General features: G+C 56.1%; 2 protein-coding genes and 2 non-coding genes across 10 annotated transcripts in view; all 4 read right to left on the bottom strand.

The window, feature by feature from the left end:
• Nucleotides 1-74: 74 nt before the first annotated feature.
• On the bottom strand, nucleotides 75-4,596 carry NOP56 (NOP56 ribonucleoprotein). Its single transcript, XM_033059638.1, has 12 exons — nucleotides 4,566-4,596; nucleotides 4,258-4,347; nucleotides 3,915-4,029; nucleotides 3,675-3,836; nucleotides 3,291-3,489; nucleotides 2,859-3,046; nucleotides 2,628-2,779; nucleotides 2,343-2,443; nucleotides 2,024-2,172; nucleotides 1,670-1,791; nucleotides 747-884; nucleotides 75-657 (listed from the first exon to the last, which is right to left on the bottom strand). The coding sequence occupies exons 1-12, from the start codon at nucleotides 4,566-4,568 to the stop codon at nucleotides 421-423; spliced, it is 1,656 nt and encodes a 551-aa protein (XP_032915529.1). The 5' UTR covers nucleotides 4,569-4,596; the 3' UTR covers nucleotides 75-420.
• Nucleotides 954-1,022, bottom strand: LOC116997160. Its single transcript, XR_004418109.1, has one exon. It is a non-coding gene; the product is annotated as a small nucleolar RNA SNORD57 (small nucleolar RNA).
• LOC116997161 lies at nucleotides 1,865-1,937 on the bottom strand. Its single transcript, XR_004418110.1, has one exon. It is a non-coding gene; the product is annotated as a small nucleolar RNA SNORD56 (small nucleolar RNA).
• Nucleotides 4,597-5,286: 690 nt separating the features above from the next.
• Nucleotides 5,287-24,039, bottom strand: part of DCTN1 (dynactin subunit 1) — a 48,959-nt gene continuing 30,206 nt past the window's right edge. For 5 of the 7 annotated variants that reach the window (XM_033059635.1, XM_033059628.1, XM_033059631.1 and 2 more), the window contains 23 exons: nucleotides 23,215-23,419; nucleotides 22,855-22,933; nucleotides 22,220-22,379; nucleotides 21,243-21,347; nucleotides 20,908-21,099; nucleotides 20,549-20,665; nucleotides 18,238-18,390; nucleotides 16,411-16,571; nucleotides 15,018-15,186; nucleotides 14,754-14,822; nucleotides 14,367-14,429; nucleotides 13,305-13,454; nucleotides 12,488-12,649; nucleotides 10,275-10,406; nucleotides 10,033-10,161; nucleotides 9,222-9,364; nucleotides 8,678-8,844; nucleotides 8,300-8,314; nucleotides 7,816-7,949; nucleotides 6,947-7,136; nucleotides 6,402-6,478; nucleotides 6,059-6,148; nucleotides 5,287-5,620 (listed from right to left, as the gene is read on the bottom strand). In XM_033059635.1, coding sequence (XP_032915526.1) covers nucleotides 5,483-5,620; nucleotides 6,059-6,148; nucleotides 6,402-6,478; nucleotides 6,947-7,136; nucleotides 7,816-7,949; nucleotides 8,300-8,314; nucleotides 8,678-8,844; nucleotides 9,222-9,364; nucleotides 10,033-10,161; nucleotides 10,275-10,406; nucleotides 12,488-12,649; nucleotides 13,305-13,454; nucleotides 14,367-14,429; nucleotides 14,754-14,822; nucleotides 15,018-15,186; nucleotides 16,411-16,571; nucleotides 18,238-18,390; nucleotides 20,549-20,665; nucleotides 20,908-21,099; nucleotides 21,243-21,347; nucleotides 22,220-22,379; nucleotides 22,855-22,933; nucleotides 23,215-23,419 — 3,000 coding nt within the window. In that variant the 3' untranslated portion in view covers nucleotides 5,287-5,482. The remainder of the gene's footprint in view (nucleotides 5,621-6,058; nucleotides 6,149-6,401; nucleotides 6,479-6,946; nucleotides 7,137-7,815; nucleotides 7,950-8,299; nucleotides 8,315-8,677; nucleotides 8,845-9,221; nucleotides 9,365-10,032; nucleotides 10,162-10,274; nucleotides 10,407-12,487; nucleotides 12,650-13,304; nucleotides 13,455-14,366; nucleotides 14,430-14,753; nucleotides 14,823-15,017; nucleotides 15,187-16,410; nucleotides 16,572-18,237; nucleotides 18,391-20,548; nucleotides 20,666-20,907; nucleotides 21,100-21,242; nucleotides 21,348-22,219; nucleotides 22,380-22,854; nucleotides 22,934-23,214; nucleotides 23,420-24,039) is intronic. The other 2 variants (XM_033059629.1, XM_033059634.1) reach the window with 1 other exon arrangement.

Genomic DNA, 24,039 nt, shown 5'->3' with positions numbered 1-24,039 from the left:
CAGGCTGCTGGTGACAGGGTGGCCCCTGTGGGGACAGCCCGGCCACGCCCTGCCACGGAGCTGGACAGGAGGGATCAGCAACAACCTCAGCCCTTTATTGGGGTTGGGCACCGAGAGCGGGGCCTGTCCCACTGCACAGGGAGGGGACACAGCCCAGGGTCCCCAGGGAAGGAAGGGGACAGCGCCTGGGGACGGCCCCATGCAGCCCAAGGTCCCCACAGAAGGGGACAGGGGTTGGAAGCTCCACTGTGTAAGGCACAGTCCAGGGGCTGCTGGTGGCCACAGGGACTCACCCAGGCCACGAGGGGCTGTGCCCCAGTCCAGGTGGCCACTGTGCCAGAGCCGGGAACAGCTGAGTGGCCACTCCCACTCCTGTCTGTCCGTCAGTCTGTCAGTCCGTGTGCTGACCAAACTCTGCTCCTAATCCTCCTCTGAGTCCTGAGCCACTGCCTTCTTCTTCTTCTTCTTTTTCTTCTTCTTTTCCTCCTCCTCCTCCTCCTCCTGCTGCTCAGGCTCCACCATCACTTTCCTTTTCTTCTTGGGCAATGGCTCCTCTTCCTCCTCCTCCACGCCGTTCTCCTCTGGCTCTGCCTCTGACTCCTCTGGCTGCTGCTGCTTCTTCTTTTTCTTCTTCTTCTTGGCCCCCACGTCATTCTCCTGTGGGGAGCCCCACATCAGCTCTGACCCCCCAAATTCCTCCTGGCATCAGGAGCATCCCAAAGTGTCTCAGCCCCCTCCCTGCTCACCTCTGTCTCCATCACTGAGTTCTCTGCCGGTTCCTCGGCAGCCGCTGCCAGGGCCTCCAGCCGCCGCTTCTCCCTCTTCTTCCTCTTCTTCTCCTTCTTCTCCTGCCTCCTCTTCACCTCAGCCACCACCTCATTGGCCTGGGGGGCAAACAGGGGATGTGAGCGAGGGGAGGGGCTCAGGGTTTGTCCCCACAGCAGGCAGTGGTCGGATCAGACTCATTAAATCAGTCTTTGGCCTCCACAGAGGGTCAGGATGGCACAGTGACATCACCTCCGACACGGGCCCTCAGCTTCATCCCCCTCATCACAGCATCACCCTCATCATCAGTCTGTCACCTTCATCCCCATCATCACAGCATCATCTTCATCACCACAGCATCATCCTCATCACAGTTTCATCCCCATTATCACAGCATCATCCTCATCATCACAGCATCTTAGCTTCATCCACAAACACCTCAGCACCATCCCCATCACCACAGCCTCTCACCTTCATCCCCCAGCACCTCAGCTTCACCCCCATCATCACAGCATCATCCTCATCACCACAGCATCTCAGCTTCATCCCCCCCCCCAACACCATCCTCATCACCACAGGATCTGACCTTTATCTTCATCCCCCATCACCTCAGCATCATCCTCACCACCACAGGATCTCACCTTCCTCTTCATCCCCCCAACACCCTCACCACCATCTTTCCACCTCCATCCTCCCAGCCCCTCCACCTCCCTCACTGCCCCCATCGTGTCCCCCAACACCTCACCTCCATCATCATCATCACCCCAACACTTCCATCATTTTCATCTCAGGATCTGCCCTCTATCACGTTTCCAGCACCTCACCTCCTCCACCTCTCCCACTGCCTCCATTTCTCACCCTCACCACTTTTCTTCATCCCTCAGCATCCCCTCCTCCTCCTCACCTCCACCACGGCCTCCTTCATCACCTCCAGGTTTTTTCGGGGCGGCTCCCCGGTCTCGTAGAAGGCCAAGCGCTCCTCCACCTGCTCCCTCAGCTTGTCCCCAAAGACACTGGTGGGGACCTCTGCAGGGAGGGGACAGGAGGGGCTCAGCACTCACCCTGCACCCCCAAACCCTCCCCAAGGCTCCTTTGTGCTCTGCTCAGCCCAGAGGAGTCACCATTCACACAGGGTGAGATGCTGTTGACGAAAAATATTCCCATCATGGCAGAGCGCCCCAAATCCTCTCAAAGTGGTGACAGTGCCACTCTGGCCATGCTGTGCCCCCAGGTGACACTGCCCACCCCCCAGACCCACCTGAGAAGCAGTCGATCCGCGAGGCAATGGTGCATTTGTTGGCCAGGTAGCGCGAGATCCGCCCCTTGTTCTTGGCGGCCGCGCGCCCGATGAAGGTGGAGTGGAAGATGAGCCCGTACTTGGGGGTGTTCCCCCGCGTCTTCAGCGCCCTGCCAGGGGCCAGGGGAAGGAGTCAGGACCCCTGAACGCAGCCCCCACCCTCGGCCAGCCCCTCCCCACCGCGCTGTGCTCAGGGGGTCGCTCAGACCGGGCCGGCTGCTCACCCCCAGCGAGTCACAGCCACAGCTCCGCGCCGCCATCACCGCGACCGCCCCGGTACCTGAACAGCGCCTTCTCGGCACCCAGGATCTGCACCGTCGACGCCGGGTACTTGGCCAGGTTGGTCAGGCTGCCAGCGTGCGAGATGAGGCGGGCACCCACCTGGGGGACGGCACACAGGGGGTTACAGGTGGCCCTGAAACCCCCAAGGGGACAGAGAATCCCCCGCAGGCCGGGGATCAGCAGTGGAAGCGTCAGCAGCACGACTCAGTGGATTGACAGATTCACTCTGACATCATCTCCGCGGCCGGGGAGGTGACACGGGGCGGTTCTTGGGGACACTCACCACCTCCCCGATGAGGGCTGACAGGCTGGGAGCCACCTGGCTCATCTTGGAGCGCAGGTACTCCTGCAGCCCCTTGCGGTAGTCGGACAGCGAGATGACGCGGCGGGAGAAGCTCTCGATGTTGATGAGGTCCAAGGGGGAGATGTCCATCCCTGGGGGAGGCACGGGGTGAGCAGCAGTGCTGACCACACGTGGCCAGGCCCCCCCTGAGCCACTCAGAGCCCCTCTCACCCATGGAGGAGCGGGAGGCCTCCAGGATGGCCTGGGCCTTGGCGCTGTCCATGACGATCTCCTCCAGCCCTTCCAGGCTCTCCTCGCTCAGCTCGCGGCGGTTCCCGATGAATTTGGCCACCCGGCAGTACATGGAGTTCTCGGGGACGATCTTGATCAGCTCGGGGAAGTGGTACCCGTACCACTCCCTGCAGGGACAGGGACACTGTCACCAGCCCCACCACAGCTCTGGGTGTCCCCAGGCCACCCCACCATGTTCCCAAATGTCCCCCCCGGTCCACACCACGGCCCTGTGGCCTGGCAGTGGCCCTGGGGGAGCTGCTGTCCCTCCCCGTTCTGTACAGGCGGCCGGAGCAGGGGCGGCTGCCTGTGGTAAGCAGGGGGAGGGGGGACCCCAAAACCCTTCAACCCCCCAGATCTGTCCCCACTGACCGCACACGCATGGAGAAGGTGTTGATGTCCTTGTCCAGCTGGTCCAGCAGGCTGATGGACTGGATGATCATGTTGTCCACCCGGTGCACGTTGAATTTCACCTTGGCCCGGGAGTAGCTGTGCCCGAGCCCCAGCTGGGCCTTGGCCGCCGACTGCGCCGTGAGGCCTCGGACCAGTGCCGAGAAGTGCAGGCGGATCCCTGCGGGGACACGGGGTCAGCGTGAGGGGACAGCGGTGACACCGCATGGACAATGAACACCGCCACGTGCAGCCCCAGGAACACCTCACAACAACAGGACCCAGTCCCCCCCACTCCTCACCACTCCCCACTGAATCCCGACTAACCCAGGACCCCACCACGATGTCCCCTCTGTCCCCACTCACCGCGCATGAGCTCAGCCACGACTCCCCCGGTCTGGCACTGCACCCCCAGCTCCTCCAGCACGGCCGCGCCCATCTTGGCATCGCCCACCCCCAGCACCACCTTCTTCCTCTTGGGCGGCAGCGCCGTGTCCAGCAGCAGCCGCAGGTCCTCGTGCAGGACTCCTGCGGGACACGGAGGGGTCAGGGCGGCCCGGGGCTCACCGGGGCGGGGGGGTCCCGGTGTCCCGGCCCCGCACTCACCCTCGGACACGGCGTTCATGTTCTCCAGCGCGCTCTGCGCCGAGCGGAACGGCGAGAACGCCACGAGCTTCACCACATTGTGGAACTTGCCCAGCGTGAGGACGCTCTCCTCCACCTGCGGGGGAACCGGGGGGGCTCCGCTCACACCGGGGCACGGGAACGACCCCGGGAGCGGGAGCGCGACCCCTCCCGGCACCCCCGGGCACTCCCCGCTCCCGGTCCCGTGTGTGCCCTCCTTCCCCATCCCCCGATTCCCTTCCCGTCCTGTCCCACCCCGTTCCCAGCCTCCCCCCACCGCCATCCCCTTCCTCCCGCTCCCCCATTGCCGGTGTCGGTGCCGTACCTGCGGCAGCAGCAGCCCGATCTCCTCCACCTCTCGCACGGCGAACAGCGCGTACCCGGCCGCATGTTCGAACAGCACGTGCAGCAGCACCTGCAGCACCGAGGGCTCCGCTCACCGGGGGCGGCACCGGGGCCGCGCTCCCGCCCATCCCCGCGCCCGCCGCCCCACCGGAGCGCCCGGTCCGGCTCGATGCGGCTCCCCCGGCCTCCCTCCGGTCCAGACCCGTTCCGATGCGGTCGGAGGTGGCTCCTGGGCCCTCCCTCACTCCCGATGGCGTCGGATGCAGCCCAGGCCCGTCCCTCACTCACCATCGTCCTCCCGCCGCCGCCGCCGCCCGGAACTGACGCGGTGTCCCTGCCGGAACGCCGTCTCCTCCCCCCTCAACCAATCAGCGTCCACTGCGCCGCGCTCTCCGCCAATCACAGTGGGCCGCCCTAGATGGGCCCGCCTCCCAGCCAATCAGACAGAGGATTTGTTGACCCCGCCCCTTCGGCGGCGCCTGCCAATCAAAGCGGGGAGGGGGCGGGTCCTCCCGCCTTTTCCTGCGCGCTGGCCAATGGGAGCCTCGCGCGCGCGCCTCGGGCCCCGCCCCTTCCCGCGCTGTTCTGTACGCGCGTGACCGCACGTGGCGGGACCCGCCACCCCCCAGTGTCCCCCCGGTGCCATCCCGGGACCCTCACACCGCCCCGTGTCCCCTGCCGGAGCGCCCAGAGCTCTCTCGATCCCCTCCTGAGACCCTCAGTGCCGTCCAAGTGTCCCCCTCGTCCCACCCGGGACCCCCAAATGTCCGCCAGTGCTCCCGGTGCCATCCAGGATCCCCAAATGATCCCGTGGTTCCATGCTGGGGCTCTCTGTGACCCCTGCGGTGCTCTCAGTCCCCTCCTGTGACCCCGAGGTCCCCTTGTGTTACCCCCCAGTGCCCTCCCAGTCCTCTTTTCTGCTCCCTTGTGTCCCCCCCCCAGCACCCTTCGGTCCCCTCTTGTGTCCCCACAGTGTCCCCACCCCGGTGCCCAGTCCAAGGAGCAAGAAGCACATCCAGGGCAGTTTTATTGGATGCCAGGAGCACGGGGTGGGGGGGGTCTGTAGTGTCCGAGAGCAGCGCGGGGGGCCCGGATCCCCCCGGGGGAAGCGGCTCCAGCTCCCACCCACGAGTGGGGCCGGGGTGGGGCGGAAGCGGAGAGCCCCACGGAGGGGGACAGCGGGGCGAGGGTCCCTCGGGGACGGCTCAGGCGACGAAGTGCTGCCGGAGGTGCTGGAGCAGGTCGGGGGTGAGCAGCACCCGGTGCGCCTGGCCGTGCCCCGGAGCGCACGGGATCGTGACCCGCCCGCACAGCGCCGGGCCCTGCGCCTGCTCCTGCTTGGCCTGCGGGGACAGCGCCGCGCTCAGAGTGTCCCCGGGACACCCCCAAGGGGTCACCCGGGATGGGAGGTGGTGGCTGGTGAGGGTCATGGGATGCTGGGGTGGAGCACGGGGTTCTCACCCGCCCACTCCCTTAGGAATGGGGGATCCCTCGGGATTGGAGTTTGTCAGAACAGGGGGTCCCTTGAAATTTGAGATCAGGAACAGGGGTCCCTTGGGATTGATTGGGGCTCCTCAGGAATGGGAATTTCTTGAGATTAGGGTCCCTCAGGATAGGGGGTTCCTTGGGACTGGGATCCCTCAGAATTGGGGATGAGGTTTTTGTTACTGGCACCTCTTGGAATCAGGGATTCACTCAGAAATGGGGGTCCCTCGAGATGGGCAGATTACTTTGGGATTGGGGACCCTCAGGATTGGGGTCCCGTGGGATCAGGGTCTCACCTTCAGGAAGGAAGAGGACGGGAAGGTGCCGAACGTGGTGGAGACGCCGGCGCCCGGCTGCTGCTGAACCATCTCCCTCAGCGTGTCATCCTGGGGGGCACAGCAAGGTCACCCCAAAATCCACCCCATGGGGACCGCTGTCACCTCCAGAACCCCTCACCCACCCCACAGAGCCCTTTCCCACGCTGGGCACAAGGCAGAGGGCTCAAACCCGACTGTTTTGGGAATGGGCAGCACCTTGTCCCCTCACTGCCACCAGGTGCCACCAGCCCCAGCCTGGCGCTCTGGAGGGCTGGGCTGGGGGTGCCACCAGGTCCCCCAGCCCGGGGAGACCCTTCCTCACCTTGAGGGCATCGATGGAGTTCTTGAGGGCGCAGAGCCGGGCTGTCTGCTCCAGCAGCCGCGCCGACGAGCTCCTCGCTGCGGAACACGGGAAGGGACAGATGGGTGTGGGGGACACGGACACAGCGGGGCAGCAGCAAGGGGCTGGGAGGTTTGATCTCCTCAGCTTGGCAGCAAGGGATTTCACAGGGTTTGGATCTCCTCAGGGTGGGTTTTGGGGGTTTGATCTCCTCAGGTTTGTACCAGTTTGGTCAGGGAAGGTTTGACCTCCTTGGATTAGTGCTGAGGGGTTTCAGGGGTTTTGGGGGCTTGGGGAGCTCCCCAGCAGGGAGAGAACAGCTCAACCCCTGCACACTGAGCCACGTCCCCAACACACCAATGGCCCTGATGGGGACAGAGATGGGCACTGTGGGGACAACCCAAACACCCCAAACCTGCCCCCAGAGCAGAGCCCTGGATCCCACCCCGCATTGCTGTGGGCAGAGGGACAACAGAGACGTGCCACAACGCCCCCAAATCCCAAAAGAACATTTCTGTAGGACCTACTGGATTTGCTCTGCCTCATGTCCACCACCTTGGCGTTGGCACTGAGCTGGTACAGGGTCTCCAGCAGCTGCGTGGTTTTGCGGTACAGGCTCTGCGTGGGCAGCGCCTCCCCCGGGCGCTCCCGGGCCACGGCCACCCGTGGCACCTGCAGAGGGGCCAGGCTGGCCAGCTCCATCTTCATCTGGGCACCCTGGGGGCCACAGCAAACAGGGAAATGAGAGTTAGGGACACAGGAAAAGGGGGGAATGCCAGGAGGAGAGGCCGGATGGAAAATGGGATTAAAGAAGAAAAGCAGGAACAGTCCCCAGGGACATCCATGGGAAGTGACACGTTGGATTTGGGAGCTGTTAATGAGCTGCTCCATCCTCTCCATGAATTAATATCCATTATAATCGCTGGTTAATTGGATTATCTGCTGCTGTGCCCCATGGGGTGTTCATTAATCAATTAATGAATCAATCAGGTTGTGCCAGTGGTGTCTGCACTGAGGGGATCAGGGACATCAGCAGCACCCCCAGTTCCCCCAGTTCCACCAGCACTGCCAGCTCCCAGTGCTGACCCTGCTCTCAGCCCCTGTTCTCCAGCTCATCCCATATCCCACAGGATCCATCCTACAGGATCCCATCCCACAGGATCCATCCCACAGGATCCATCCCACAGGATCCCATATCCCACAGGATCCCATATCCCACAGGATCCCATCCCACAGGATCCCATCCCACAGGATCCATCCCACAGGATCCCATCCCACAGGATCCCATCCCACAGGATCCCATATCCCCCAGGATCCCATCTCACAGGATCCTATATCCCACAGGATCCCATCCCCCAGGATCCATCCCACAGGACCCCATCCCATTCCCCCTGACCTTGAGCAGGTTGTTCTCGTTCTTGAGGTGTTTCAGGGAGAGCTGCAGGGCGTCGATCTGCTGCAGCAGGAGAGGGGAATCCTTCACCTGGACAGGCCCAGAGCCACCTCCTGGCACCTGCCCGGCACCAACACCTGCACAGGGACACTGCCATCAGTGACAATGGCACAGGGACACACTGCTGGCACTGCCATCAGCACTGTGACAATGGCCCAGGACACACTGTGCTGGCACTGCCATCAGTGCTGTGACAATGGCACAGGGACACTCTGTGCTGTCACCAACACCTGGCACCTCCCATCCACCACAGTTCCATGCTCATCCCTCCCTTCCCAACCCCTCTGGAGCCTGCAGGGCCGGCAGTGTCCGAGCAGGACCTGGATCCTTCCCCAGCCCCCAAACGGAGCCGTGTCCCAGGGTTTGGGTGTCCTGGGATTTCATTCCTCCCCATGCACTGGGGGCTGCATGCAAGGTGTGTCCGTACCTCGCTGCTGTTCCTCTGCAGCACGGGGAGAGGGGCCAGGAAAGACAAGAAAAATCAGGATTAAAGGCCCAGATTGGGCGGGAGAGGAGCTGTGGCTGAGAGCTCCAGGCTCCCAGGGACTGTCCCCATCCCAGCAGCTGGGAGTGACCCAAGCAGGACCCCTGAATGCTCCCCCAGAGCCAGGCATTTGGCACAGAGCTCCCAGGCTGCTGCTGCTCCTTAGGGAATGAGATGAGCCAGCAACATTCCTGAAGCCAGCACTGGGAATGTGGGAGAGGCTGTGGCTCCGTGAGAGCCAGAAGCTGCTGTGGGAGCACCATTCCCAAATTGCTGGGCACACATCACCCCAGCCCCAGTGCAGGGACGAGGGTCCCTCACCTCCGGCGATGCCGGACACGATGGAGGCCACGCCCGAGGCCGGGGCCCCGCGCAGCCCCTCGATCGTCCTCTTGGACTGGTTGTTCAGGCGCTGCTTCAGCTCCACCTTCTCTGACTCCAGCTGGTCGATGTCAGCCTGGAGAGCATCCATGGTTTCCTCAAACTCCCTGGGAAGAGCACATGGAGAGATGTGAGAACCAGGAATGCTGCTTGTCCCTCCATGCCTTGTCCCCAGCCCCTCTGGAGCCCCTTTAGGCCCTGGAGCTGAGCTCTCCCTTCCCTTCTCCAGGTGGCACCTGGCACCTCCCTGGAGAAGTCCCACCAGCTCCCAGTGCCCCAAGGCTCTCCAGGTGGGGGTCACCCCACTCCACATCCACCACACTTTCATGCTCATCCCTCCCTTCCCAACCCCCTGGAGCCTGGAATTCTCCAGGTGAACATTCCCAGCTCTCCCAGCTTGGCTCCAGAGCAAAGGGAACTCTTGGAGCAGCTCCATGGCCTTCTCTGGATGAGCTCCACACCCCCAGCCCCATTCCAAACTCACTTCTCCTTCTTTTTGAGCAGTGTCTGGGTCTCATCCAGCTTGGTCTGGATCTTTTCCACGCGGTCATCCGCGTCCTTGGAGGCGCTGTCCAGCTTCTTCTCCAGCAGGCTGAGCCGCACGTTGGCCTCGCTGAGCTCCTCGCCCTGGAGCAGCAGGGAGGGAATCAGGGAGCTTCAGGGAGCCCCCAAATCACCCACAGCACCCAGGGCTGGAACCCAGGAACAGCTCCCAGCTCACAGCTCCCACCCTGAGCACCCCAGAACACGGTGGGGGAAAGATCTGGAGGGCAGCACCTCCCTGCCCACGGGAAAAACATCCCCAGGAGGATGGATGGGGTTTGGGGTCACCAGGAGTGTGGGGGTGAATCCCACAGCAGCCAGGGAGGTGAGGATGGGTGAAGGACAGGCAGGGATGGATGAGGGACAGGCAGGGATCAGTGAGGGACAGGCTGGGATGGATGGGGACAGGCAGGGATGGATGGGGACAGGCAGGGATGGATGAGGGACAGACAGGGATGGATGAGGGACAGACAGGGATGGATGAGGGACAGGCTGGGATGGGTGAGGGACAGGCTGGGATGGATGGGGACAGGCTGGGATGGATGGGGACAGGCTGGGATGGGTGAGGGACAGACAGGGATGGGTGAGGGACAGGCAGGGATGGATGAGGGACAGGCAGGGATGGGTGAGGGACAGGCAGGGATGGATGGGGACAGGCAGGGATGGATGGGGACAGGCTGGGATGGATAAGGGACACGCAGGGATGGATGAGGAGGAGCCAGGAAGGCAGATACCAATGCCAAACACCTCACCTTGATCTTGAGAGACTTCTTCAGCTCCTTGATGACCGTCTCCCTGTCCTCCAGCTTCAGCCCCAGCCCCTCAGCGTCCGTGATCTCCGCCCGCAGCGCGGCCGCCCGGAGCTCCGCCGGCGGCGTGGGCTGGACCGGCGGGACAATCAGGATTTTGGGAAAAACCCCAAACAGCACAGCTGCCCAAACACCTGTGCTGCTCACTCCTGGTGAGCACGGGGGCAGAACAGAGCCCAACCCACCTTGTTCTGCGGGCGGTCGGCGTCGTACTCGCCCTCCTGCATGGCCGTGGCCATTTTGTTCATGGTGGCCATGAGGATGCTGCAGGACTGGCGCAGGCACTCATAGGGGTTGATGCCCTGGGAGCCATAAATCTGGAAGATTGGAAGTGTTGGATTTTAGAAATTCGGGTGTTTTGAGGTTTTTGTGCTGTTAGGTATTGATTTTTTTTTTTTTTTGGAGAATATTGGTTTTTGAGATTTTGGAGGTTTTTAAATTTGAGGGATGAAGTTAAAATTATGGGTGTGTAGTTAAATAGAAGTGTGGGGTTTTATATGGTAAAAAGTTTTAAAATTGAGGATTTTATAGCACAGTAATAGGTATGGGATAAGATGGAGGATTTTGGGTGGTGGGGTTTTTCTGTGTTTTTTTTAATGACTTTTAAATAGTAGTTTTTGGTTTGTTAGTTAGTGTCATATTGAGGGTTATGGAAATTTAGTTATTGGATTAAAAGGGTAAATAATACAGGTGTTATTTTTTATTGGATTGTTTAATTTTAAGAGATTTTGTAGCAGTTGGATTTTTTGCTTGTTTTTAGTAGGCAGAAGCGTTGTCGAACATTTTGTATTTTTTATATAAGATTTAATAAACAATTAAGTTTGAATATGAGAAAAATTGTTCTTATTGTGTATTTATTAATTCTGGTTTTGAGTGAAAGTAGAAGAGATTGAGATAAATTATTATTTAAGCAGTGTAAATCTTATCACTGTTACAGGGAAGGATCTGGGTCCTTCCAGCCCCAAACCCACATCCCAAAAATGCTCTTTCCTGCTGATGGTTAAGGATGTCCCTCTGATATTTAAGAAAGTCCCTCTGATATTTAAGAATGTCCCTCTGATATTTAAGAAAGTCCCTCTGATATTTAAGAATGTCTCCCTGATGTTTAAAATATTTCTCTGATGGTTAAAATGTCCCTCTGATGGTTAAAAAGTCCCTCTCATGTTTAAGGGTGTCCCTCTGATGTTTAAGAATCATCCAATCTTAAAATCCTCATCTGACATGAAACCTTCACTCCCATCAACAAATCCAAAAAAGAAAATGTAAAAAAATTCCACAGTGCAAAAATCAAAGCAACACCAAACAGAAGTGGATGATTTACACAAAATCCACCCCTTGTCCTTTCACCATAATTACACCAAAAAATCTGGAGACAGCAGGGAAAGAGATGGAAAAGGTTCTGGAGAGCTGAGGGGGCTCAGGGAGGACCTTTCCTCTCTCTACAAAAACTCCCCACCATCAGGGAATGTGGGAATATGGATGGGATATCCCACCACACCTGGCAAAACCCCAACACACCTGGCAAAACCCCAACACATCCCCTCAGCGAGGCCACAGAGCTGCAGGGACACGTGTGGCACTCCCTGGGTGCCTTCCTGACCTGTTCCAGCTGGGAATGGGGGAGGATGTCCCAGCTGGGAATGGCAGAGGATGTTCCAGCTGGGAATGGGGGACAATGTCTCAGCTGGGAATGGCAGAAGATGTTCCAGTTGGGAATGGGGATGGACGTCTCAGGTGGGAATGGTGGAGGATGTCCCAGCTGGGAATGGTGGGAAGGATGTTCCAGCTGGGAATGGTGCAGGGTGTCCCAGCTGGGGAATGGTGAGAAGGATGTCCCAGTTGGGAATGGTGCAGGATGTCCCAGCTGGGAATGGTGCAGGGTGTCCAAGCTGGGAATGGTGCAGGATGTCCCAGCTGGGAATGAAGGATGCCCCATCTGGGAATGGTGAAGGATGCCCCAGCTGGGAATGGTGAAGGATGCCCCAGCTGGGAATGGTGCAGGATGTCCCAGCTGGGGATGGCAGAGGATGTCCCAGCTGGGAATGGTGGGAAGGATGTTCCAGCTGGGAATGGTGCAGGATGTCCCAGCTGGGGATGGTGAGAAGGATGTCCCAGTTGGGAATGGTGCAGGATGTCCCAGCTGGGGATGGTGAAGGGTGTCCAAGATGGGAATGAAGGATATCCCAGCTGGGAATGGTGCAGGGTGTCCCAGCTGGGAATGGTGCAGGATGTCCCAGCTGGGAATGGTGCAGGGTGTCCCAGCTGGGAATGAAGGATGTCCCAGCTGGGAATGGTGGGAAGGATGTCCCAGTTGGGAATGGTGCAGGATGTCCCAGCTGGGAATGGTGCAGGGTGTCCCAACTGGGAATAGTGAGAAGGATAGTGAAGGATGTCCCACCTGCTCGCTGACTTTGAAGGCCAGCTCCTCGAGGCGCGGCGCCGGCAGCCCCTCGTTCTCGGCCAGCGGCGCGATCAGCTGCGCCCCGGCCGCCGCCACCTCCTGCAGCACGGCCACCACCCACGTCAGGTGCTTGCGGCATTCCAGCAGCGTGTCCGACACCTGGTGGGGCAGGGCAGGGTGGGGTGAGTGGGAATGTGGGCTCCTGGAATCCACACACACCCCAGGATGGTCACTGGGATTGGGGGGAGTGACCCCAGTAATTGGGGGGAGATGGAGGGAAACAGGTCCTGGGTGTGAATCCGTGTGAGCACAAAATCCCAATACCACACCCATTGTGGTCAGGGATGGAGCTCCAGGAGCAGCTGAGGGAGCTGGAAAGGGGCTCAGCCTGCAGAAAAGGGGGATCAGGGGGGACCTTCTGGCTCTGCACAACTCCCTGACAGGGGGTGGATTTGAGATCCCATGGAACAGCCTCAGGCTGTGCCAGGTTCCTCCTGGGAAGGGCTGTCCTGCCCTGGCACAGCTGCCCAGGACAGGGAGAAGTCCCCATCCCTGGGGGGATTTAACATCCACACGGATGTGGCACTTGGGGACACGGTCTGGGTGGCCTTAGCAGTGCTGGGGGTGTGGCTGGACTCAGGGATCTCCAAGGGGTTTTCCAATCTAAACCAGTCCCTGATCCATGATCCCAGCTCAGCTCACAGCACTTCCCTGTGCCCTGAGCTGCTGCCCAGCTTCCCCAGGGCGTTTGCTGCCAGCCCAGTTCATCCCACAGCTCCCAGTTTGTGCCTGAGGGGGTCCCTGCCCTGCTCACCTGCGCTCCAAATCCCAGGGCCGCAGGAATTCCTGGCGCGTCCGTGCCCGGCATGCGGCGCCGGATCTTCTTGCAGAACTGGCGGATGTCACTGCAGGATGTCTCCAGGTCCTTGAGCAGGATGGCCAGGTCGGCTGCCTCCTGCCCAGCCTGGGGACACAGAGAGAGCTCAGAGGGACACTGGGACATGGGGACCTCAGAGGGACAGGGGGACAGGGAGGGGCACGGGGACAGAGGGACTTAGAGGGATCTCAGAGGGAACAGAGGGACATGGGGACACAAAGGGACCTGAGAGAGGGAACCTCAGAGGGACACAGGGAGAGACAGGGACCTTAGAGTGACACAGGGAGAGACAGGGACCTTAGAGTGACACAGGGAGAGACAGGGACCTTAGAGGGACACAGGGAGAGACAGGGACCTTAGAGGGACACAGGGAGAGAGGGACATGGGGACATGGAGACACAAAGGGACTTTAGACAGAGGGAACCTCAGAGGGACTCAGGGAGAGAGAGGGACCTTAGAGGGACACGGGGTCACAAAGGGACCTTAGAGAAAGGGACCTCAGAGGGACATGGGGACACAGAGGGAGCTCAAAGGGTCACAAGGAGAGAGAGGGACGTGGAGGGACCTCAGAGGGACACAGGAACAGAGGGACATGGGGACACAGAGGGACCTCAGAGGGACACAGGACAGGGAGGGGTACAGGGACAGAGGGACATGGGGACACAAAGGGACTTTAGAGAGAGGGATCTCAGAGGGTCATGGGGACACAGAGGGTGCTCAAAAGGTCACAAGGAGAGAGAGGGACATGGAGGGACCTCAGAGTGACACAGAGGGACATGGGGACACAATGACCTTAGGCAGAGGGAGATCTGACAGACAGAGGGACAGAGAGGGACCCTCAGAGGGACATGAGGAGAGATTTTAGAGGGACATGGAGACAGGGAAAAACCTCAGAGAGAGGGATTCAGAGGGACACAGGGACAGCAGGAAGCTGGCACACGCCCAGCCATCCTGGCAGGTGCTACCTGGAGGAAGATCCTACCTGGAGGAAGATCCTACCTGGAGGAAGGCCCGCAGCCGGCACACCTCCACCCCCATGCAGTCCAAGGCACTCTGGGTGAACTGTGGGCACAGCACAGGGACCCTCAGCACAGGGACAGGGACAGGGACAGCGACAGGAAGGGTCCCAGGGCACTCTGGGGCTTCAGTCCCAGGAATTCCAGGATGGACTCTGCCACCACCCCAGGGTTTTCAGGAGCAGGGGAATGAGCTGAGGCTGTCAGGTTATTTTTGGTCTAATTTGGTTTCAACCAGGGGGTGCAGAACAATTGTTCTTCCCTTGGGAAAACTGGGATACAACCCCCACCCTGCTCTTCTATGTCCCCATTCCCTCACCCCAGTGATCCTGTGGAAAAGAGGGAGCAGGGAAGGGCTGTCCCCACTCACCTTGATGTGGTCAGCAAGCTGCAGGGTGCAGTCCTCAGCCTGGTCAGCCAGGTGGATGCTGTACAGGTGCTGTGGGAATGGCAGGATCAGCATCCACAGGTGTTGGCACACATGGAAAAATCCAATGTGGGAACACTCAAAAAAACCCCAAATTTTGAGGAGAGGGCTGCCAAAAGGAGCTAAATCCCAGCTGAACCACGGGCCAAGAGCTGGATACCCAACAGGTGAGGTGGCACCTGCCCCCAGTGTCCCCCCCAGTGTCACCTGGTAGTATTTGATGGCTTTGGTGAGTGGCTCCACGTTGACAGTCTCATCCAGCTGGTCCTTGTGCAGCAGCTCGATCAGGAAGTCCAGGGAGCGCTCGTGGACGCTCATCTCGGGGTACAGGGTCCCCACCTTCTTGTACACCTCCACACTGCAGCGGTTCAGGGCCCTGAGGGGACAGGGATCAGGGGCTGGGTGCATCTCTGGGCAGGGTGTGGGAAATCAGAGCCCTGGGACACTGCTGGGACAGGGGACAGGGACACAGCCAGGACCTGGGTGGGGTTGGAGGGATGGGTCCTTCCCAGGGGGACATGGAGATGTGAGCCCTCACAAGGGAATAAGGGGATCCTGCTGATTCTTTACAGCCTGGCTCCCAAAATTCCTTCATGTGTCACCTCTTGAGAAGGAAAATAGAAACCCATCCTTCTTTTCTAGCCTGGCTCCCAAAATCCCTTCTCATGTCACCCCTTGGGAAGGACACAGAGAGGTCACAGAAGAGGGGATCCTGCTGCTTCTTTACAGCCTGGCTCCCAAAATTCCTTCCTGTGTCATCTCTTGGGAAGGACACACAGAAGTCACAGAGAAGGGGATCCTCATGAAGGAATACAGGGATCCCACTGCTTTTTTTCTAGCCCAGCTCCCAAAATCCCTTCTCATGTCACCCTTTAAAAGGGACACAGAGAGATCATGGAGAAAGGGATCCCACAGCTTTTTTTTTCCAAACCCAGGTCCCAAATTCCCTTCCCATGTCACCCTTTGAGAGGGACACAGAGAAGACATGGAGAAAGGGATCCCACAGGTTTTTGCTAACTTGGCTCCCAAAATTCTGTGTGATCTCTTGGGGCACACAGAGATGTCATGGAAAAGGGATCCTGCAGTTTTTTTTTCCTACCCCAGCTCCCAAATTCTCTTCCCACATCACCCTTTAAAAGGGACACAGAGAGGTCATGGAAAAGGGATCCTGCAGGTTTTTGCTAGCCCAGCTCCCAAAATCCTGTGTGATCTCTTGGGGCACACAGAGAGGCCATGGAAAAGAGATCCCACAGGTTTTTTTTCTAGCCCAGCTCCCAAATTCCCTTCCCATGTCACCCTTTAAAAGGGACAAAGAGAGATCACAGAAAAGGAATCCTGCAGTTTTTTTTCCAAACCCAGCTCCCAAAATCCCTCCCCACATCACCCTTTAAAACGGACACAGAGAGATCATAGAGAAAGTGATCCCACTGCTTTTTTTTTCCCAAACCCAGCTCCCAAAATCCCTTCCCATGTCACCCCTTGGGAAAATCACAAAGAAACGACCCCATTAAAAGCGATCCCACCTCCCTTCCCCAGCCCAGCTCCCCAAAATCCAGGCTCTGTGCCCCCAGAGGGAGGCAGGGCTGTGGCAGACACTCACTGCTCGTATTTGTGGAGCGTGGCTTGCAGCAGGCTCAGGGAATACACGAGGCCGGCGGCGAAGCTGAGCTGCTCCCCGGGCGCCCCGCGCAGCCCTGCCCGCTCCGCGCAGCTCTCGCTCAGCTCGAACCTCTCCTGCGCCTGTTTGCTGATCAGCTCGGCCTGGGGGGGACAGGGACACCCTTCAGCATCCCTGCTGGGGCTGCTGGGACACGGGGGACAGCCCCTGCACCCCCGAAAAGGGAGCTGGGCTTTGTGGAGTGAGCGCTGGCATCGCGGCACTCAGTGTGGAGTGAGCGCTGGCACCGCGGCACTCAGTGTGGAGTGAGCGCTGGCACCGCGGCACTCACCCCTGGCTGCTTCCTGACCTCTCCCAGAATTATCCCAGATCATTTTATAATCATGGAATTATGGAATTATTTAGGTGTCACCACCCCTGGCTGCTCCTTCCCCTTCCCTTCTCCCAGATAATTTTATAATCATGGAATAATGGAATTATGGAATTATAGAATTATGGAATTATAGAATTATGGAATTATTTAGGTGTCACTATCCCTGGCTGCTCATTACCCTTCACTTGTCCCAGATCATTTTATAATCATGGAATCATGGAATTTTGGAATTATTTACGTGTCATCACCCCTGGCTGCTCCTTCCCTTCCCTTCTCCCAGGTCATTTTTTATTTATGGAATTATGGAATTACGGAATTATGGAATTAATTAGGTGTCACTACTCCTGGCTGCTCATTAACCTTCACTTGTCCCAGATCATTTTATAATCATGGAATCATGGAATTATGGAATTATTTAGGTGTCACTACCCCTGGCTGTTCCTTACCCCCTCCCTTCTCCCAGATCATTTTATAATCATGGAATTATGGAATTATAGAATTATGGAATTATTTAGGTGTCACCACCCCTGGCTGCTTCCTCTCCTTCCCTTCTCCCAGACCATTTTATAATCATGGAATTATGGAATTATTGAGGTGTCACCACCCCTGGCTGCTCCTTCCCCTTCTCCCAGATCACTTTATAATAATGGAATTATGGAATTATTTAGGTTGGAAATAATTCTGATGTGAATTTGGATGAATTCTGAGGTGAATTTAGAGGTGAATTTTGCATTTTTTTGGGGACAATTCTGGGATAATTCTGAGGCGAATTTTGGACATTCTGGGGGATTATTCTGGGATAATTCTGAGGTGAATCTGTATAAATTCTGAGGTAAATTTAAAGGTGAATTTTGTATGTTTTGGGGGATAATTTTGGGGTAATTTTGAGGTGAATTTGGATGAATTCTGAGGTGAATTTAGAGGTGAATTTTGCATTTTTTGGGGGACAATTCTGGGATAATTTTGAGGCGAATTTTGGGCGTTCTGGGGGATAATTCTGAGGTGAATTTGGATGAATTCTGAGGTAAATTTAAAGGTGAATTTTGTATGTTTTGGGGGATAATTTTGGGGTAATTTTGAGGTGAATTTGGATTAATTCTGAGGTGAATTTAGAGGTTAATTTTGCATTTTTGGGGGGCTAATTCTGGGATAATTCTGAGGTGAATCTGTATGAATTCTGAAGTAAATTTAAAGGTGAATTTTGTATGTTTTGGGGGATAATTCTGAGGTGAATTTGGATGAATTTTGTGGTTAATTCAGGGATAATTCTGAGGTGAATTTGGATGAATTCTGGGGTGAATTTAGAGGTGAATTTTGCATTTTTGGGGGACAATTCTGGGATAATTCTGAGGTGAATTTTGGACATTCTGGGGGATAATTCTGAGGTGAATCTGGATGAATTCTGAGGTGAATTCTGGGATAACCTCCCAGCCCACCTTGCAGATGAGGCGTGGGATGAGCAGCAGCACCAGCACGCAGTCGTGGTCGCCGCCGTGGCGCAGGAAGCTGTCGGGCATGAAGGAGGTGAGGAGGGACACGTGGCGATTGGCCTGCTGCACTTCCATCTGCCTCAGCTCCATCTCTATGGCCTGTGGGGACACAAACACAGCACCAAATGTACAGTAATTTCATGGTTATAATCCACAGGTTACAATACAGAGTGTGATAAAAGGTATCTGTTCTGTTGAGGGTGGGGCAGTGATCCTGATCTCCATGGGAGATATTCTGCTAATGGGCATCCATTGAAACCAGGCAGGGCATTGTTCTTTATCTTTTCACAACCCATCCTTCCTCCAGCCAGTCATTTTCTGCTCATGGCCATTGAGTCCCACTGTGGCACTGATAAAATTACTGCATCCCATTGGGAGTTGCTCCAGCCAGGGGGAAGAGCCCAACATTTCTTACCAAGATAAAAACAGAGGTTTTGGGACACCAAGGGAGCCCCTTTCTCCACTGGACTCCAGAGGAAAACCGGATTTCTCCACATCACCACTGGAGCTCCGGAGGGAAACTGCACCTTGTACAGGAGCACTGCTCCAACTGAGCCACATCTGTCACTGCAGGAGGATGCAGCCACCATGGGATGGGACTGCTGCCAACACCCTGCCTGACGGGTGTCAGGCTGTACTCTGACTGTGTCAGGGTTTGGGGTTTGTTCTTTGTAGTGCTGTATTTCTATTTTAATTTCCCTAGTAAAGAACTGTTATTCCTAATTCCCATATCTTTGCCTGAGAGCCCCTTGATTTCAAAATTATAATAATTTGGAGGGAGGGGGTTTACATTCTCCATTTCAAAGAGAAGCTCCTGCCTTTCTCAGCAGACACCTGTCCTCCAAACTAAAACAGCAACTTTTCATTCTTTGTCCATATATAAGCCACACCTGATTATAAGCCGCACTTCGGGTTTGGACCAAATTTTAGTCAAAATGGTGCAGCTTATAATTGTGAAATTACTGTATTTTTAAATAAAGCATATAATCCACAATTGACCAAAATTAACCTGTGATTTAGCTCACAATAATAAAACAATTGTAATCACGAATATTGGTGTTAATGTTGTTACAGGGATTTCTTATTTTAGCCAAAAATCTGAACTTTAGTCACACCTTTAAATCCTATTACAAGTAGTGTTTGTCATCCACAAGATTCTTAGAAACTGCTTCAAGATCTCAGGAAAATTACTAAAGTGATAGAGGACCTCTACAACCACGACTGCCTTTTCTCTCAGTGATTCTGAGAGACTGGCCACTTGTCATCATAAATTTAAAAGACTTTTCTTTTCAATATTCCACTTAATTGCACAGTTTACTTTTTCAATTCCAAAAAATAAAGAATTCACCTCCTATCTGCCAATAGTTTGTAGCTGGAGCTCTGGCTTGGTAGAAGCATCCAAGAACAATAATTTTACATTATTTTATATATTTACTCAAAAGGAAATAAAAGAGGCTTGTGACAGTGTTGTCACAGCAGTCCAAGGTGCAAGACTGGAAATCTCCACCGAAAAAAAATACAAGAAATCTCACCATGGAAGTACTTAGGGTGGAAAATGAGAGAACAATCCACCAGGCCTCAAAAAATACAGCTCCAAACTAAAGTTAACACCTTGCAAGACCTGCAGCAACTTCTAAGAGAAATGAACTGGATCAGAGCCACTTTAGGAATTATTAATTATGAACTTGCTCCAGTTTTTGACTTGCTCAGGTGTGGTGGTTTGTAAAGGTTTTTCGAAATGTTTACTTTTTGAGACTTGGGCAGTCTTCTTTGTACTTGACAAGGATTAAGCAGTGTTAGATTTTTTAATATTGACATGTTGTTACACTAATAAAAAAGTTTATGTGTTTTTGTGAAACATATGTAAAAACCAAAAAAACTTCGGGAAAGCTTTTTTTTGTCCTCAATAATTATGTAGAAGGAGGAAAAGTGGTTTGAAGTTTCATTCTGAATTTTTTTTTCTCATATAATTTCTAGTAATAAAATTTCTCTTTATACCATTTAAAATTAAACCTATTTTGCCTTTCTCCTTATCCTATCTCATAGCAAAAAAATTAAAATTAACAAACCAAAACCACTGCATCATGGAATCCTGTTTTTTGGAGAATGCCTCAATGCCTGTCTGGGATCCCAAGGCTGTTCCAAGTCCTGTCCAACCCAGCTTTGGACACTTCCAGGGATCCAGGGACAGCCACAACTCTGGGAATAGCCTGTCCCAGGGCATGGATAACCCCTCCAGGTCTCCTGCAGGCCCTACCTTGGCGTGGGCTTTTGTCTCTGCAAATTTGATCTTGAAGTCGAACATCTCAGGGGGCGGCTGCTGCTGCTTCTCCGCAGACGCTTCCTGCTGGCTCATCAGCTCCCGGTTCACATCCTGCCCATGGGAGATGGGACACATGGAGATCAGGGACCCCACAGCCTCAGCAAGCCCCTCCCCAAACCCCCCAGCCCAGCAGAGCTGAGCCCAGGCCTGGGATATCCCCCACAGGGGAGAGTTTTTCCCCAATATCCCATCTAAATCTTCCACTTTTCCAGTGGGAAGTGGATGCTCCCTCTGGCTCTCCTGGCCATCAGGTGACCTCCAGGAGGAGCTGGAGGTGTCCCAGAGGGCCTCACCTGCAGGTGAGCAGTGAGCTCCCTGTACTTTTTGATGGTTTGCTGGTAGTCAGCCACGGTTTCCTGCGCGGCCTCCACGCGCTTCTCGGCCTCGCGCACGCGCGCCGTGGCCATGTCCAGCTGCTCCCGCAGCTCCAGCTCCGTCTCCCGCGCGTTCTCCTGCAGCTCGTCGTTCATCTCGTTCATGGCTTCCTGCCAGGAGGTGGCACCGTGGGGACAAAGTCACACAGTGTGGTGAAGTGTCCCAGATGGCTCTGGTGCTGCATGGTCCCAGCCTCCATTCCTGACCCCTGGAGCGGCTGTGACCCCAGGGAATTCAGGGAATTCCGCCTTACCAGGTCCCCGACGGTCTCGCGCAGCTCCCGGACCTTCTCCTCCAGATCCAGGTTTCTCTCTGTCAGAGTCTCCACCATCTCCTCAGCACCCAGAGCTGCATCCACCTGCACCAGGACAGACATGTGAATCCATCTGTGTGCCAGGACACACATCCCAATCCATCCCTGCCCCAGGACACACATCCCAATCCATTCCTGCCCCAGGACACACATCCCAATCCATCCATGCACCAGGACACACATCCCAATCCATCCCCACCAGGACACACATCCCAATCCATCCCTGTGCCAGGACACACATCCCAATCCATCCCTGTGCCAGCACACACATCCCAGTCCATCCATGCACCAGGACACACATCCCAATCCATTCCTGCACCAGGACACACATCCCAATCCATCCCTGTGCCAGGACACACATCCCAATCCATCCCCGCCAGGACACACATCCCAATCCATTCCTGCACCAGGACACACATCCCAATCCATCCCTGTGCCAGGACACACATCCCAATCCATCCCTGCGCCAGGACACACACCCCATTCCATCCATGCACCAGGACACACATCCCATTCCATCCCCACCAGGACACACATCCCATTCCATCCCTGTGCCAGGACACACATCCCAATCCATCCCCACCAGGACACACACCCCAGTCTATCCCAGCACGTGGTGGCACACACAGCTTTAATGGAGAAATTGGCATTTTTGGGGCCTCTGCTGGGACATCATCTCTGCCAGGAGCCCACCTGCCCCAGCCTGGAAGGATTGCAGGGAACAGGGATCCTTCCTGGGGTTTTCCCAAGGATCATCATCATCCCACCATCCAGACAGATCCCAGCAGTGGAACAGGGTTTGGAATTGGGGAATATGGGACCAGGGGTGTGGGATCACTGTACGTGGCTCTCCAGCAATCTCAGTGCCCCAAATGTCCATGAACAGTCCCAAACATCCCATCCCACCTGTCCCTCACCTGCTCCTTGAGCTCATCCACCGTTTTCTCTGCCTGCTTCACCTCCTCCTGCAGCTTCTCCCGCTGCTGCCGCAGCGACTCCAGCTCCGTGTTCTTCTTCTCCATCTGCTTCTGGAGCTTCACGTGCTCCTGCTTCTCTGAGGCGGACAAGTCCCGCATCCTGGGACAGCCACAGGTCCCATCAGGGCCAGCCTGGTCCCTCCCTGGAGCCCCTGCCTGCTCCAGCCAGGATAACAGAGCTCATCCATCCCCATCAGCCCCTCCCTGGTGGGGACATGAGCAACGTTCCCAAAATCCAGCTCGTTTATAGCTGTGGATTTTGGCTGTGGATTCCCAAATAAAAAGCCCTTGGGTCCCCAAGTCCTGGAAGGTGGGATCATGCAGGGAAAGGTAGATCCCAGGGATACTGAGCACCACATCCACGGGAATGATCTAGAGTGGCTCATTTTGTCCCCATCCCTGTGACAAGGGACTCTCCCTTCCCTGTGGATGCTTTAAGAGCTCAGTAAAGATCCCAGACCCATCAGCAGGAATGACATGGGCTGTTCCAGAGAAGGATTGGGATTGGTGCTCTTGGATTTAGGGGGCACAAATGGTCTGGGAAGGAATTTTGGGAAGCAGAGGTGGGCTCCCACCTGACAAGAGCCTCCTTGAGCCTGGCGTTCTGCTCTTCCAGCTGTTTGACCTGGTAGCTGGATGCTGCTCCATCAGAGCCTGCAGAGGAAGGGAGGAATCAGAATCCCACAATCCCAGAAAGGTTTGGATGGGAAGGCACCAAAAATCCCACCCATCCCCACCCCTGACATGGCCAGGGTGCTCCAAGCCCCATCCAGCCTGGCTTTGGACACTTCCAGGGATGAAGCAGCCACAACTTCTCTGGAAAAATTCATTCCAGGACTTCAAGACCCTCACAGAGAACAATTCCTTCCCAATATCCCACCTAACCCCACACCCATTCCCCATTCTCCAAGCCTAAAGTCCCTTTCCCTTCCCACCTTTCTCCTCAATCTCATGCTTGAGGATCTCCAGGTCCATGGTGAGGTATTCCACCTTCTCCTTGAGGGAATCCACCTCCTGCTGCAGGGACTCTGCCCGCTCCTCGGCCATCTCCTTGTCCAGCGTGGCCATCTCGATGGCATCAGCCGTGTCTGCCATCTCCTCCATGTACCTTTCCTTGGCTTCCAGGGCATCCTTGGCTTCCTGTGGGCAAGCACAGCGTGTGAAGGGATCCCACAACTCTGGAGAGACCCCACAACATTATTAGTTCTCCCAAATCCAATGGACACTGGTTTATCTGGGATGGGAGGGGAGGATCCAGCGCTTCTGGGTGTCCCACTCCTCTCTTCCCTGCTCCACACCCTGCAGGAAAACCTTCTGCAGCTGAGGACAAAGGTAAGGAGACAGGGAATACTGGAGCAGACAGATAAATCCCTGGGGGAAGAAACCAGGAATCCACCGTGGAAAAGTAGGGCAGGGAGAAGGAAACGCTCCTTGGCTGCTTGGATGGAGTCCTGGGAGCTGCAGGCACAGGGGAGGGGGAAAGGGAAGCACCTGGAACTCCTGGGGAGAGACAGGGAAGAAGGAAGCACCTGGAGAGACAGAGAGAAGAGGGAAACATCTGGAGAGAGAAGGAAGAGGGAAAGAGAGGAATTCAAAGTCCAACCTTGGCTCAGCCTGGTTCTCAAATTCACCTGAAGTCAATTCAGAGAAGAATTGGAGTTGCACCAGGGGGGGTTTAGTTGGATATTGGGAAAATCTCCTCCCAGAAAGGTTTGTCAGGGCTGGAATTCCCCCTGGAATCAGCTCTCCAGGCACTGCCT

This window comes from Catharus ustulatus, chromosome 5 (genome assembly GCF_009819885.2).
Source record: "Catharus ustulatus isolate bCatUst1 chromosome 5, bCatUst1.pri.v2, whole genome shotgun sequence".
NCBI classification, from domain to species: domain Eukaryota; kingdom Metazoa; phylum Chordata; class Aves; order Passeriformes; family Turdidae; genus Catharus; species Catharus ustulatus.
This window is presented reverse-complemented; position numbering and strand designations above follow the sequence as displayed.